Source organism: Globicephala melas, chromosome 20, assembly GCF_963455315.2.
Source record: "Globicephala melas chromosome 20, mGloMel1.2, whole genome shotgun sequence".
Taxonomy (NCBI): domain Eukaryota; kingdom Metazoa; phylum Chordata; class Mammalia; order Artiodactyla; family Delphinidae; genus Globicephala; species Globicephala melas.
This window is the reverse complement of record NC_083333.1, coordinates 32375649-32390157: the sequence shown is the minus strand read 5'-3', so window position 1 is coordinate 32390157 and position 14509 is coordinate 32375649. Positions and strand designations below refer to the sequence as shown.

Below are 14509 nucleotides of genomic sequence, written 5' to 3'. Positions count from 1 at the left end.
TGAGCCCTGGACACGTCCAGCCCGGAGTGCAGGGTGCAGGGCTGGTGCCAGGACACCTCAGAGGCACCCTGGGGCTGAAGCTGTCCCTGCGCTGTGGACTCCAAGCGGCCTAAGACCCAGCCTGGTGAGCAGCCTGCGCAGAGCCCAGTGGAGGCCGGGGCTGGGTGTGTGGGGGGGGTGGGGGGTCTGGGCCCAGAGAGCACCACGCTGGGAGGGCAGATCCAGGAGGTGCCGGGGCTGGAGGGGGGACTGCCCTCTGAGGGTGCCCCTCGTGAGGCAGGAACAAGAAGGGGCAGAGGAGGCTGGACACACCCACCACCCGGTCTTCCATTTTCCCTCCTGCACCCCCCATGCCACCCTGCCCGCCACCTGTCGCCCAGAGACCCATGACCCTGCCCCTGCCCCAGCTGACGCTGCAACACCCAACAAACACATGGGCTGCGGTTCATTTAATGCTGTTTTTCTTCCATTTTCCTGGCTCAGGCTGCGTCCGCTCCCATGGCCTCCATGGGGCACTCGCGAAACCCACGGTGCCCCTCGGGGGATGCTCAGCCGGCCGGGGCTGGACGTGGTGCTACTTCTTTGCAATGTTCTCCTTTTTGATCAATTCAGAAAATTCTAGAACAGGAGACAGATTTCTAGTAAATAACCCCCTGGCTCGTGCCCCACCAAGCCCTGCAGGCCCAGCCAGAAGCCTCCTTTATGACGGGGCACCTCGCGGTCCAGGGGGGCCCTGCATCCTGCCCTCCTGAGTCCTGGGTGGGGAGCAGGAAGGACCGGAACTTGGCTGCCCGAGTGCCCCACACCGTTGTCATGTGCCCTGTGCCCGGCCAGCTTGGCAGTGGGGAGTTCACCCACCCTGGGTCTTACGATCAACCCTCAGCAGTTCCCCTCAGAGTCTCTGAGCTGGTGCTCCTGTGGTCATCATGCCTTCAGTGGGGAAACTGAGGCACAGAGAGGCTGGGCGGCTGCATCCTAAACAGACCCCTTGGCCTGGCTGCCCCTCTTTTAAGTCTTGCGACCACCCCACAAGTCAAGGTTTGCTGGTATTTGCGGGCAGCAGGTGGAGGCCTGGGGGGTGAGGACAGGTCCCCAGTCTGTCTGAGGCTCTGAGCCTGTGCTTGCCTGTTCCCAGGGCCATCCTCCAGGCTTCGGGTCAGCATCTGGGTGGGTGGGCAGCAGGATGATGCAGACCCCAGGGCAGCCATGGGGAGACTCAGGGAAGGCCTGCCCCACAAATGCCTTTCCTCCTGGGCACCCCCCTCCCGCCCGCTCAACTCACACACAGCTGTTGGCCCACCTGACCTCCTTCCACCTGCGTCCACCTCTGCAGCTCCTCAGGCCCTGGTCTCTGCCTCAAACCTTCCTCCCCATCTCGGAAACCCCCCATCTAATCTGCCCCCTTGACCTTCCCCAAAGCCGGCTTGGGCCACCTCTCCCCTGCTCAGAAACCTGCAGCAGCTCCCCTGGGCCTGGTGAAATGCCCAACCCCCCTCAGCATCCCGGAGACTCAGCCTCTCCATCTGTGAACGGGGACGATGGTGACCACCACAGGTGGCTGTAAGCTTTGGGGGATGGGGTCCCTGCCTGGCAGTGGGGATCCTGGTCAGCCCTGCACAGAGACAGGCTCTGGACATGGAGCAAACTGAGTGCGAGTGACGGGCAGTGGGGGGCAGGAAGGTCCTGAGAGGTATCCCTGCCCCTCTCATCTCTGCTGCCCCACCTTCAAAGTCAATCCTCCCGTCCCCATCCGTGTCGGCTGCTTGGATCACGGCCTCAGCCTCCTCGTCCGTCAGTGGGGTGGTGGGCCCGCTGCTGGGGATGATGTGCAGGAGGTACCTGGGGCCGGGGGTGGGCTTGGGTCAGGGCTGAGGGGGCATCTGGCTGGTGCCCAATGGTATACAAGGTACCTGCTCCCCTCTTTACAGCTGGGGAAACTGAGGCCCAGCTGGAGTGGGGTCTCTGGGCCTAGGCCCAGTGCTGTGCCCCTGTTTCTAGCCTGGCCCCATCTCCCACAAGGCCTGCTGGAGCCCAGTGGGGGTACCAGGTCTTCTGGGGTGAGCGTGGTAGCTGTAGGTCGGGGAGGGGGCCCAGAGCTCAGTACCCCCTCATCCCCAGCCACCACCAGGGAGGGGGCCCAGGGCTCAGGACATCCTGTCCCCGGCCATTGGCTGTTACTTGATCTCATTCCACTCGATGAAGCCGCTCTTGTCCTTGTCCAGGGTCTGGAAGGCCTTGCGGATGACACTCTCCTGCTGCCCCGAGGCCGGGAACTTCTGCATGTACTCGAAGAACTTGATGTAGTTGAAGGAGCCTGGGGATGACCGGGCGTGTCACTAGGGCCATCCGCCTCGGGGCTGGACTGCCAGGGCCTGAGCCCAGAGGGGGACTCCTGCCCTGCGGTGGGGGCTGCCGGGTCCTGTGCCCTCCCCCAGCCCGGGGGGGCTCCTGCGTCCACAGTGGGCTGGCCCAGGGCGGGCGGGGGTGGGCTGTACCATGGTGCCTCATGTCGGTGGGCAGCAGGTCTATGTCCTTGTCCGACAGGGATGTGCCCATGGCCAAGGCCATCTTCTTCATCTGGGAGGAGAAGTCCTCGTCCATCCTGGCCCTGCAGGGGACAGGGAGCCGGCTCGGCGGGTGTGCTGGGCAGGAAAGGGTGCTCTGCCTGGACCCTGCCTGGTGCCAGCTCCTGGCCCTAGACTGGGGACCCCAGGCACCCAGACCCAGGCGGGCCTCTGGCTGCAGAGGGCGGCTGGAAGGGCCAGCTTTCTCAGCACCCTGGGGCCCTGGCCTTGCAGAGGCCTTCGTGGCCAGGCCCTGAGGAAGATAGCTGGCCACCCTGAGGTGTTACCCCACTTCACAGAAGAGACCGAGACTTTGAGATGATAAGTGATAGACACGAGGTCCTTCACTCTGCTCGGAAGAGGTGGAGGAGGCGTTGTCTGACCCTTCAGTGCTGCTGGGTAATTTCCTGTGTCCTTCCAGGCTCACCTCAAAGCCACCCCCTCTGGGAAGCCTTCCTGGTTACCTGAAGCACCACCTCCTCCTGCCGGGACTCAGGGCCCAGGGCCTTAGTCTCTCTCTCCCGCACCCCAGACCGGCGGGCCTTGGTCATCCTGGCTGGGCACTAGCCGCCAGCTGGGAGGCATGCTGCGCGCAGGCCAGCCTTGAGCCGGCCCTGGACTGAGCAAGGCCCAGACCCGCTCCAGCAGGATGGCCCCACCCCCTTCCCAGGCGCTCAGGAGGGCGGCCCGCTGTGCATCTGCCCTGAGGAGGTGCCCGCGGCAGTGTCCCCCCTTCTTGGGGGTTCAGGCAGGAGCCACTGAGGCAGGCCGGGATTCCAGCTGGGCAGGTGGGGTCTGGGCACAGGGACCGGGCTGTCCCGTGCCCCCACCCAGTGCCTTGTGACCTGCGGAGCTCTCGGGTTGCTGTCCCCAGGGCGGGTTGGGTTCTGGGGCTTGTGGCAGAGCAGCTATTTCAGAGGCTCGTTGGCCTTTTCTGAAGTTCACGGGGTGGTGAGCCTTCTGGAACCTACTCCCGCCGCCAGGGGAGGCAGCTCGGTGACCTGCGGGGCATAAGCCAGCCGGGCAGTGGCCGGAGGCGGCTCCTTCCTCCCAGTGGAGAAGCCACGGGTCAAAGGTTGCAACTCAAGCTGCAGCGGAGGGGCAGGGAGGGCTGGATCCTGCCCAGGGCTGTGTCCTGCTTCCTGACCTGGGCGTGCCTCCCAGCTGCACTGGACCTCAGGCTTCTCATCTGTGAAATGGAGAGACCCCTGCCCGCCCTGCCCTGCCCCTTCACAGGGTCATGCAAGGAGCCACGAGGGAAGGAGATGGTGGGGAAAGGGTGTTGGATCCTGTGGTGCGAGTCACCCGTAATGGCAAGTCCCTGCAGCCAGACCGGGAGGTGGGGTGGGGGTGGTCAGCTGGGATCAAGGGCAGGCCCAGGCCTTGGAGGCCCAGAACAGACCCCACTACCCTGCATCCCATGGTGAGACCGTGATTCCCCTCTATACCCTGGAATCATGGGGTTCATTCTGGAGGGAAGGGATTCCCTGCCTGCCACTCGGGGCCTTGCCCAGGGCCAATGTCACCCTCTTTATGGAAGAGGGACAGGGCCAAATTCCAGGCCAGGTCTGGCCAAGCCTGGGGTTGACATCCTGACTGCAGAGTGCTGTGGGCGCCCTGTGCTGGGCTGTTTACCACCCTGCTCCCACCCAGTTGCTCTCTGGGGCATCCCCCCACCCCCACCCCCCATGAAGGCAGGGGAGCCTGAGATCAGAGCTGGAGACAGCAGGAGAGGCAGGGCCTGGGCCTCAGGCCGTGGTTGGTGTATTTATAGCATCTGGTCCAGGGCCTGGGATGGAGTCTCACTTGGCACACCTAGTCAGGGCAGGAAGCGGGGAGGGGGGTGGGGAGGGGGCTGCCTGGCACCTCCTGGGGTGCCCCCAGCGCCTGGAAGGGCCCTGCCCTCTTCGCCCTTCCCCCGAAAAGGCCTTCCTCCCTCTCCTCCCCCCTCACTGCCTTCCATAGCCAAAGCTGGTCATAGCTTTAAGGCCTGGCTCCGCCCCCCCGCAGACCCCCACGTATGCCCAGTATTGCTGCGTTCTCTGTGCCCCTTCCAAGGCTGGCAGGGCCCTCCCCTATCCCCAGACCACTCTGGACCGCCCATGTGGCCCTCCTGGGGGCTGTGGTCTGCATCTAGCCCCTGAGACTGAATCACCAACTTCAGATGCTCAGTGAGAAAAAGGCCTCATGGGCTGGAGGGAGGTGGGAAGCGGTGATGGAGGCCTTGGGGCCCCACTGGGACAGGGGCTGGGCATGTGGGCCCAGAGCTGGCTCAGCATGCCTGCCAGAGCTGGTGGGTCTGGGGGCCTTGGAGCCTCTGTTCTGCCAGGCCCTTCCCCCACTCAGCACTGGGAGCCCTGTGAGGTGGTCTCAGCCTCCCCCTAGTGACCCCAGCTTGCAGCCATGCTCTCAGAGGCCTGCCTAGGCACGTGCGTGCACACGTGCCCACCCCTGCAGACTCAGTTACCTTGGGGCTGCCCCTCTCCTTCCCCTTCTTTTTCTTCCTCTCCTAGACCTCCCTGGGGGTCCCTCAGCACCCAGGGCCTCCCCTTGTCCAGCGAAAGACGAGGCCCAAGCCCCTGCCATGCAGCTCGGGCAGCTCTGGCCTGGCTGGGTGCCCACACCACCGCTCCCCGGGCAGGGCTCACCTTCGCCTGGCTTTCTTCGAGGGCTCTGGGAAGGCGGGTCAGGCTGGGGCTGCTGAGAGGCTGTGGGGGCTCCAGCCTTTATACCTGCAGCCGCTCGGCCTGTTTACATCTTGGGGCTGCAGCTGTCCTACCGCCTCTCCTGGGTACTCCAGCCTGGCACTGGCCGCCCCCAGGGGCTCGTTGGCACTTGGCACGTCCACACCAGGCTGGGCAGACTGACCATTAGCAGCGCCTGGCCTCCCCGAGCCTGGGGTGGGGGTAGGGAGAGTGATGACATTGCCGAGTGAGTAGACTTGCTATCTGTCGCAAGAGGTCCCACCCTGCCTGCTGGCCTCGTGGGGGTGAGAGGGGGCGGCGGTCCAGGAGATGGCCCAGGGGGTACAGGTTGCCAGCGTGTCCGAGATGGCAGCAGAAGACTGGACGACTGGGCCTCCTCTGACGAGAAGTCAGGCTGGGCAGCTGTCCTTTGTCCCTGGGTCACTGTGGTGGGCTGGGAGCCATGCCAGGGCTGGCTGTCAAGGCGAGGGGAGGAGAGGGAGGTCTCCGTCAGGCAGGATGACTCCTGCAGGCACAGGGAGCAGGGCTGTGTGACCCCGGGCGGGGCTGGTCTCTGTCCCTGGGAAGGACCCTCACAGGGCAGTCACCAGGGTGAGGACGGGGGACCAGAGAGGGACACATCCCCAAGAGCCCCCCCGGCCGTGGCCCACCTGGAGGGGAACGGCTCACTGTCCATTCACTTTCTCGGCCTCAGTATTTTACAGAGTGGTGCCCCTGACGGTGCAGACGTCTGTGCAGCCTCTTTCCAGCCCTCCGTCACCAGCTGTCCCCTGCGGGGATTTCTGCCCCCGTCATTTTACATGGCGCTCCTATAGCTCTGAGATCTGCTTTCTCTGCACAAAAGTTTATCATGTGTCGCCGCACTCTGCCATGACGTAAGACAGCTGTGTGTTAGGCCAGCAGGCTGAGGATGTTCTAGTAAGTTCCTTGACTGACCACCTGCTGCTGGACCCGGAGCAGGTCCCAGTGCTTTCCTTTCTTTCTTTCTTTTTGGCCATGCCACGCGGTATGTGAAATCTTAGTTCCCCGACCAGGGATCAAACCCGCGCCCCCCTGCAGTGGGAGTGCAGGGTCTTAACCACTGGACCACCAGGGAAGTCCCAGGTCCCAGTGCTTTTGTCATCAGAGACACTGTGGGAGACCAGAGTGGGAGGACCAGGATGAATGATGGAAGTTTCCATGGTCCTGCCACGTTCCTCTTCAAAAGGGTTACCCTACAGATTCCCAGCCGAGGCTGGGTGCCCCGCGCCCCCTGCACACCCACACCTGCACTGCACTCTGGTCCCCAGCAGGCAGCAGGGACATCTCTCAACACGTCTGTCCATAGAGTTGAATGTTATCCGCATGAAAGGAGCAAGGCACCAACGCTCTCCAACACGAATGAGCCCTGACAGCCCCACAATGAGTGAAAAAAGGCAGTCACAAAAGGCCACATATTCTGTGATGCCGTTGGTATCAAATGTCCAGGAGAAGCAAATCCATAGAGACAGAAAGCAGATTGGTATTTGCCGTGGGGCTGGGGGAATGGGGAGTTACTGTTTAACGGGTACAGGGTTTATTTTGAAGTCATGAGAATGTTCTGGAACTAGATAGAGGTGACGGCTGCACAATATCGTGAATGCACTAAACGCTACGGAGTTGTGCACATTAAAATGGCTTATGTTATCTGAGCACCCCCTCCGCCGGCACCTTCCAGAAGGCCCTATCCGTGCCCACCCCTGCCCAGGCCATGAAGCGAGGGCTGGGGAGCGGGTGGGCGGGCTCCTGGACCAGCACCTGCCCGGAGCTGACAGATGGCCAGTCCCCTGGGCAGTCCCTCCCGTTTCATTTCGGTTCAGAGTTGGGCCGCCCCTCCTCTCCTGAAGCCCTGGCCGTAGCTTACCGGCCCCCCTCTGGGCTGAGCTGGCCTGGAGGGGGCCACGGGGACCAGCTCACAGCTCTGGGGATACCGTTTTCCCCTGTGCCCAGGCACGGCAGGCTCTGTCCCCTTGGGACACTCTGGTCTCTCGGGACCTCAAGAGGCTGGCACTGCCCCCCGCCCCGGCCTGCCTGGAACAACTTCGCGGGAGGGGGGCTGGTGGGCTCTCGGCCCTCCTGCTGCAGACTGGAAACCCCTGCAGAGACCCGCAGCCCAGCCCTGCCCCATGACGTGAGTACTAGACACCTAAGAGGAATTAGCTCTTCTTTTCCAGGGAGCCGTTTTTATATAAGGACAAAGCTCTTTCAAGCCACAGCCTCCTCAGAGCATGGCGTCTCCCCCTGGCTGGCTCAGCACGCCAGGCAGCATCTTCCCATTCCTGGGGAGGCCGGGCACCCTTGGCGGGTGCACCTGCTCTGAGGTCTCTTTGGCAAATGCTGGAACCCCTCTCACCCCCACTTTGCAGAGCACAGCTGTGGTGGGTGGGCTTGTGGGGGAGAGGTTCGCCTGAGGTTGGGGCCTATCTGCGGGCAAGTTCGGGTGGGGGACAGCATTTCCCCTTGGCACCCCTCCTGTGCACACAGAAGTGGGGGTGGGGAAGCGTGATTACAACAAGAGACATCTGTTTCCCTGCCTCCATCCCAGGCCGGGACCACATCCCCGTGCAGCAGAAAGGGGTGGGCTGGGGGAGCCCGCTGGGGGGTGAGATCCCGGCAGGCAGGGGGGTCCCTGGGGCCCTGCACTTTGGTGCCCAGCGTGTGGGTTTGTGGGCTGAATCCGGGGCAGCCTTTCGTGCAGAAATGCTGATGCGGGTTATTACAGGAAGGATTCAAGAGGTGCTGGCCATCCCCATGGTCCTACCCCTGTGTCCTTTACCACAAAAGATATGTCCATGTCCTAATCCCAGTACCTTGAATGGGAGCTTGTTTGGAAATAGGGTCTTTGCCGATGTGACACTTAAGACGAGGTCACACTAGATTAGGATGGGCCCTAATCCAGTGACTGGTTCCTTATAAGAAGAGAGACACAGAGAAGAGGGAAAGGCCATGTGGCGACGGAGGGACAGAGGCAGAGGTTGCAATGATATGGCCATGGGCCAAGGAACACCTGGGGCCGCCAGGAGCTGGAAGAGGCAGGGAGGGTCCTCCCTTAGACCTTTGGAGGGAGCCCGGTCCTGCTGACACCTCAGTTTTAGACTTCCAGCCTCCAGACTGTGAGAGAATCTATTTCTGTCGTTTGAAGCCCCCAGTGTGTGGTCATTTGTTATGGCCGCCCCAGGACACTCAACAGCCCCTTCCCGGGACCCTCTCATGCCCCCCTGCTTCTGGCCCTCTCTCCTACCGCTGTCTGCCCGACCCCCGGCCCACCGCCCCCTCTGACCCCCTTTCTGAGCCTCGGGTGAGGACCCAGGTAGGATGTAGGCCTGGGGCCTGGAGGTTCCTGGAGGGACACAGAGGCAGCTGTGTCCACCAGGCTGACCAGGTGCCTACCAGGGCTGTGACTTTAAGGGGCACCAGGCCGACAGGTGAGCCGTCCAGAGCGTCTCTGGCCTCAGGCTCCAGATGGCTCACCACTGTTTCTGCTCCTGCCTTGATTCAGAATTGCGATATGTTGCTCATAACAGATTTTTCTCATTAATTTTGATTCTTTAAGATATTGCATTAAAATATTAGTTACCTTGAAGACCAAGTTTTTTTGTTTTGTTTTGTTTTGTTTTGTTTTTTCAGTATGCGGGCCTCTCACTGTTGTGGCCTCTCCCGTTGCTCCGGACGCGCAGGCTCAGCGGCCATGGCTTACGGGCCCAGCCACCCCGCAGCATGTGGGACCTTCCCGGACCGGGGCGCGAACCCGTGTCCCCTGCATCGCCAGGCGGACTCTCAACCACTGCGCCACCAGGGAAGCCCCCAAGTTTGTTTTTGACAGCTTCATTGAGATATAATTCATATGCTGTAAAGTTGACCATTTCAGGGTGTACATGTCATTGTTTTTAAGTATATTCACAGGGTCGTGCAACCATCACCTCTATAAAATTCCAGACCATTTTCATCACCCCCAAAAGAGGCCCCGTACCCCCATTTCCCCTTCTCTGGGCCTCTGACAAGCATCCATCTACTTTCCGTCTCTGTGCATTTGAATAGCCTGGGTCTTTCCCACGGGTGGAATCCTGTGGTGTTTGTCCTTTTGCTTTTTCCACCGAGCACGTTTCCAATGTTCATCCGTGCTGCAGCGCGTCAGCGCTTTGTTCCTTTTTACTGATGGTAATGTTCCCCTGTACGGATCCACCGCATTTTGTGTGTCCATTCATCTGTCGATGGATGTCCTTACTGAGTTTTTGGTGCCCTGTGGTGCCTCCCTCGCCTCACCTGAGCCCTGGTCTGGCCCCCATGTTGCTCCTGACCTGGGAGGCCTCTCCCCTCTGTCCCAGGGCCTTGGGCCCTCTTGGAAATCCTCTAGGCCCAGACTCCCTGGGGGTTGGCTCCTTCTAGGGAAGGTGCTCCCCCCCTACTACTCCTGGCTTGTCCTTGACTCCATATTGTCTTTCCTGAGGCTCCTGCCCGAGGCTTCGGTCGCCACAGGCCCAGGGTGCTCTCATGCCCGTGGAAGAGAAGCAGAGACGAGGCATCCCCACCAGCCCGGCCTTTGAAGGTGGAGGCATGCCTGAGGCAGTGGTCGCTCCACGTGGGGCACCCCAGCCCTCACCGCTGTCAGGCCTGGCCCCTGACCCGGCTATGTAGGGCTCTGGGGCATTGCCTCCCTCCAGGTGGTGGGGCGGGGGGCACATCGGCAGGGATCTCGTACCACTCCGGGATTGGCAGAAGCCAGTTCTGTAGGAGTCCTGGGGCAGGCTGGCCACTGGTCACCCCCGATTGGCAGGTCTACCCCTGTGAGTCCTCACCCCTGCACACCCTGACCCCAGCACTGGACAAGCCAGGTTCACGTGTGGGAGCTTTGCCCCTGGGGCTCAGGTTTCTACCTTCTCTGTCTTTTCTCACAGAGGTAGGGGTGGGTGTGTGTGTGTGTGTGTGTGTGTGTGTGTGTGTGTGTGTGTGTTGGGGACGGGTCCTTGGGTCCTGTGGTAGCCAGTGAGTGCTGGTGGCCGGCCACACACGGGAATCGCTGGCCAGAGGAACAGATCAATGGTGGAGGAACTCAGGGCACCTCTGCTTCAACGGTCACCACGGCAGGGGAGCAGCAGGGCTCCTGGGTCCAGTGAATCTCAGAGGACCCCAGTGCACGGGGGGAAGGTGTCACTCGGGTCAAATGGAGTAACAGTGCTGGACCTGCAGCCCTGGGTGGACTTCTCCTGCCCCACCTGGACCCTGGAGGATATCTGCAACCCTAACGCCCTCGAGATCTGGCCTTCTGTATGCCAGTGTGTGCACTGCATGTGTGTGCACTGTGTGTGTGTTCACTGGTCAACCCATGTCACGGAGGTCTTCACAGAGGGTCTTCTGATCCTGGTCACTGAGGCTGGCCATGGTGGCGCTGAGAATCTGGACAGGGACAACTTAGGGCCACTGGTCATTTCCCTGCTTGTCCCTAGGGAGTCCCCCGGTTGTGTCGAGGTCCAGGTGTCTGGGGCATCTTCCTGGTGGGCAGAGGCAGGGCCCATGGTATGGGGGTGGGCAGTGTTGGGCTTTCCTCCTAGGTGGGGAGGGGAGACCCCCCACTGTGGATCCAGCCCCCTCACACTGTGCACTCCTGGATCACAGCCCTCAGCCCTCCTTGCGCCTGTGGCTGCTGCCCCTCCAGGCCCCTGGGATCTGAGCCCCTCTCCCAGGCCAGGCCCTCTGCTGGCCACTCCCCTGTGGCTCCTTCCTCGCCAACAAGGCCTTTGGGGCAAAGCTGTTTAGGGTAGTGGCCACAACATCAGGGCCAGTAAGAAGGTTCTGGATGCCCCATGCTCCTCCACAGGCTTGAGGTTGTCAGGGCCACCCACAGCAGGGGACCCCGAAGGTCTGAAAGGAGAGGAGGCCCCTTCCTTTGCCCATGGGGGAACTGTCTACACGACGGGCCATCTTAGGTTAAGAAGGATGTGTCCTGGCATCCTCTCCTGAGGGCTGGCCCTCACCATCCTTTCTCTGTCCCTGGCCACCCCTGTTCCATTGATCCTTGCTCTTCCCCAAAGCCTTAGGAGCCCCTCCTGCTCCCACAAACCCCCTGCCTTCCAGCTGGGTCAGCCAAGCAGCTTTGCTCATCTGGCCGGAGAATGAATGGATGGACGTAGAGTGAGTGACCCAAGTTACATAAAACTCAAATCCTGGCTACATAGTAACACTCTCTCCTATCTCAGGGGGTGGGGAGGGGACGGTTCCCAGCCCCCTGCGCGCTCAGCCCGCCTGCCCTCCTGAAGCCGCCTCATCCACGCAAGATGGCGCGGCAGGGCGCGCAGCCGGCGGGGAGGGACGGTCCCTCGGTGCCCGGCGCCGCCGCGTCCGCCCTAAACGCCCGGCGCTGTTCCCTCCCGGGCGGGGGCGGCCGCTCCTTCTCCACGGTTGTCGCAGCGTGGCACAGGCGCGGGCGGTTTGGGCAAAAATAGCCCCCCCACCCCGCCGGCGCGGGCGCCGCCCAGAGGGCGCGGGGCCGGACCCAAGCTGCCTCCGAAACCGGCGTGTGCAGGCCGCGTGCGGGGCCCCGACCCCCGCGTGCCGGGGCCCGCGCCTCCGGGCCACCCAGCGCGCGCTTTCGTATTGCTCCTGCGTGCCACCGTGCCCACCCCCGCGCGCGCCGCCGCGCCCCCGCCTTCCCGCTCCTCCCCCCACGCCTCTGCCCACCCCCGCGCCTCGAGGTGCCCCCTCCCTGAGTCTCCGTCCCTCCCCCCTCCCCCCCGCACTTTTCGCCTCCGAGCACCCCTCCCCCACCCTCCGTGCCCCCGAGCCTTCGGGTCTCCCATCCTACGTCTCTTGAGCTCCCACCGGCGCCTCAGTATCCCCCTCCCCGCCCCCTTCCCCCCGCACCTTCCGCCTCCCAGCGCCCCCCCATTCTCCGTGCCACCCCCGCGTCTCCGGGTCTCCCATCCTGCGTCCCTGTGTCCCCTCGTGCCTTCGTGCCCCCCCACGTCTCCGTACCCCCCCAGCCTTCGGGTACCCCCACCGCGCGTCTCCGTGCCCCCCCAGCCGTGTAGAGAGCCCCCCCTGCGCGCGCGCTCCCGCCGGTGTTTTCGGACTGCACCAGCCCGGGAGCCCCGCGGCGCCGCGGCCGGCCGGGGGAGGCGCCTCGTCTGTCGCCGCCGCCCGCACACGCACCGGCACCCGCACCCGCACCCCGCCGGGCCCGCGGCTGCGGCTGTGGGCGCTGGGCGGGCGCGGCGGCCAAGGCGCGCTCGCACCTGCGGCGGCCGGGTGATGGCGCGGCGCGGGCCGCGGGCGTCCTGAGCGCAGCGCCCGCCGAGGGATGCCAAGACGCGCTGCTGGCCCTGGCCATGTCGTCGTCCTTCTTCAACCCCAGCTTCGCCTTCAGTTCTCACTTCGACCCCGGTGAGTCCCCTGGCCGCGCCCCTTGCCGGCCCTCTGCCCGCTGCGGCTGCCCCTAACCTGCCCAACTGCGGACATGATGCTTCCAGAGCCCCCGGTTTCCTATTTTGCATGGAAGTTAACCCTTTCCCCACTCTGAGTGGAGCCGCAGAAGGAGCGGCTTTCCCCGCAGGACCCCCTGGAAGCCCGGAGGCGGGCAGGCCTTGGGGCTGGCACTGCACGGCTGCGGCCTCCAGCAGCGGGGGTGGGCAGTGGGGCACTGCCCTGTCTCTGTGGAAGCTTCCGTCTCAGGTAACGGGCAGGACGGCCCGTGTTGGCCCCAGGTGTCCAGGGGAGGAGGTGGCCAGGATTAAGAGCCCCTGGGAGGTGTGGGAATGTCGCCCCCCCAGGCCCAGGTGACCATGGCCCCTCGTGGATTTACGGTCTTAGCATGGGAGGCATCTCCCCAGGCTGGGAGCTGGTTCTGGGGAGCCCTGCCAGACCACCCAGTCGCCCGCATGGGGAGGTGGGAGCAGTGGTCAACCCACAGGACAGAACCCACTGAGCAGAGGCTCGGAAGAGATGGGCCTCAGTGGATGCCCAGGCCCTCCGGGCAGGGAGAGGCCCAGGTGGCGCTGTCAAGCTGGCTGCAGGGGGCGTGGGGCCAGGCTGGCGGCCCTGGCAGCCTGTTTACCCATGGCTGCCTGACCTCCTGGCAGCTGTGGGCGGCCGTGGTGGGCAGAGGGACCAGGGGCAGCTGGAGGCCTGCATCTGTCATCAGGAGGTGTAGGCTTTCTTCCCTCTGTCTTCGCTGGCCTCACCACCCCCCTCCTTGGCCCGAGTGGGAGATAAACCCCTGCCCTGGAGCCTTGGCCGAAGGGCCCAGAGTCCTACCCACATGTCACTGGGGCTCTGGCACAGGCTAATCCAGCCAAAACAAAGCCGGGTGAGCACATGACGGCCTCTCCTGGGTCTCCCTCCCTGGAGTAGGGTCCAGTTCGTGCAGTGATGCACAGGGTCCCCTGGATTCGGCCCCATCTGAAGGCATTTGCTCTTGGGGGGGGGACCTGACAGCAGGTTCCTCTGCTGGGCTTAGGGTGTGGGTGTCACTGGCTCAGAAATGACTTCCCAAGGCGACTCCTGGAGCTTGGAGAACGTGGAGTCACCAGTGGATGGCCCAGAATCTGCCAGCGACAGCCCTGGCTGGGCTCTGAGGGCAGGGGCTGGAGGTGGCCCTGCTCAGCAGTCCCAGGCCCAGACAACCTTTAGGGACACGTGTCCTGCTGGCTCCGAGCCAGCGCTCCATGCAGTGTGGCTGCTGGGGAGTGAGGGTCCAGCCTTGGAACCGTTGGCAGTGTGGCGGGGCGTGTGCCAGGACTGACCCAGGGTTGGCGACGCCCTCCCCCACGCCCTGCCGCTTGCACTCTTTGTGGGGCCCAGACTTGCCCTGTGTGTGTGTCCCAGCACGAGGCCCTTCCCCCATCTTAGAGAGACAGCTGAGCTTGGCTCCTCTTGCAAGTGGCCCTGTAAACAGCTGTGATCAATGTAATTATAATGTGTCAGTTTAAGGACTTATGAGGGAAAGAAGTTGTCAGGAGGCAAGGGGAGATCTTCTGTTTGCAGGTGGAGTGAAGGGGAGAACTGTGCCCCACTGTGGGAGGGGCCACCCTGGATGGTGGAAATGGGTTGCTGGCTGGGGTGCAGGGCTCTGTGCTGGCCCCCAAGTGGGCATTAGGGAGGGGGTGGGGTGGGGTCCGCTGCCCTCCTGCTAAATGCCCAGTGTTCAGAGCCCAGCTCCCACCCCCTGGAGTCCCCCCCGCCCACCCTTGCCTTCCAGACTCAGTTTTCTCACCTGTAAAATGGGATAGC

General features: G+C 63.3%; 2 protein-coding genes across 5 annotated transcripts in view; one reads left to right on the top strand and one right to left on the bottom strand.

The window, feature by feature from the left end:
• Positions 1–371: 371 nt before the first annotated feature.
• PVALEF (parvalbumin like EF-hand containing) lies at positions 372–12728 on the bottom strand. 4 transcript variants are annotated; one of them, XM_060290310.1, is made up of 6 exons: positions 5920–10219; positions 5213–5459; positions 2496–2608; positions 2179–2314; positions 1724–1839; positions 373–618 (listed from the first exon to the last, which is right to left on the bottom strand). In XM_060290310.1, exons 3-6 carry the CDS (start codon positions 2599–2601, stop codon positions 575–577), a joined length of 402 nt encoding a protein of 133 aa, XP_060146293.1. In that variant the 5' UTR covers positions 2602–2608; positions 5213–5459; positions 5920–10219; the 3' UTR covers positions 373–574. The 4 variants fall into 4 exon arrangements, with proteins under 4 accessions (XP_060146292.1, XP_060146293.1, XP_060146291.1 ...); XM_060290309.1 differs by lacking the exon at positions 5213–5459 and having other exon boundaries at positions 372–618; positions 5920–10221; XM_060290308.1 differs by lacking the exons at positions 5213–5459; positions 5920–10219 and adding an exon at positions 12517–12728.
• Positions 12501–14509, top strand: part of AATK (apoptosis associated tyrosine kinase) — a 46696-nt gene continuing 44687 nt past the window's right edge. The window contains exon 1 of the mRNA XM_060290304.1: positions 12501–12664. Within this exon, the coding sequence (XP_060146287.1) occupies positions 12610–12664 (55 nt within the window). The 5' untranslated portion in view covers positions 12501–12609. The remainder of the gene's footprint in view (positions 12665–14509) is intronic.

Coding starts and splice junctions, on each gene's coding strand:
- PVALEF (XM_060290308.1), bottom strand. CDS start 12,611: ATGGCCAGGGCCAGCAGCGCGTCTTGGCATCCCTCGGCGGGCGCTGCG. Junction 1,840..2,178: donor ATCGAGTGGAATGAGATCAA/GTAACAGCCAAT, acceptor CCCCGGCCCCAG/GTACCTCCTGCACATCATCC. Junction 619..1,723: donor CGGGAGGATTGACTTTGAAG/GTGGGGCAGCAG, acceptor CTCCTGTTCTAG/AATTTTCTGAATTGATCAAA.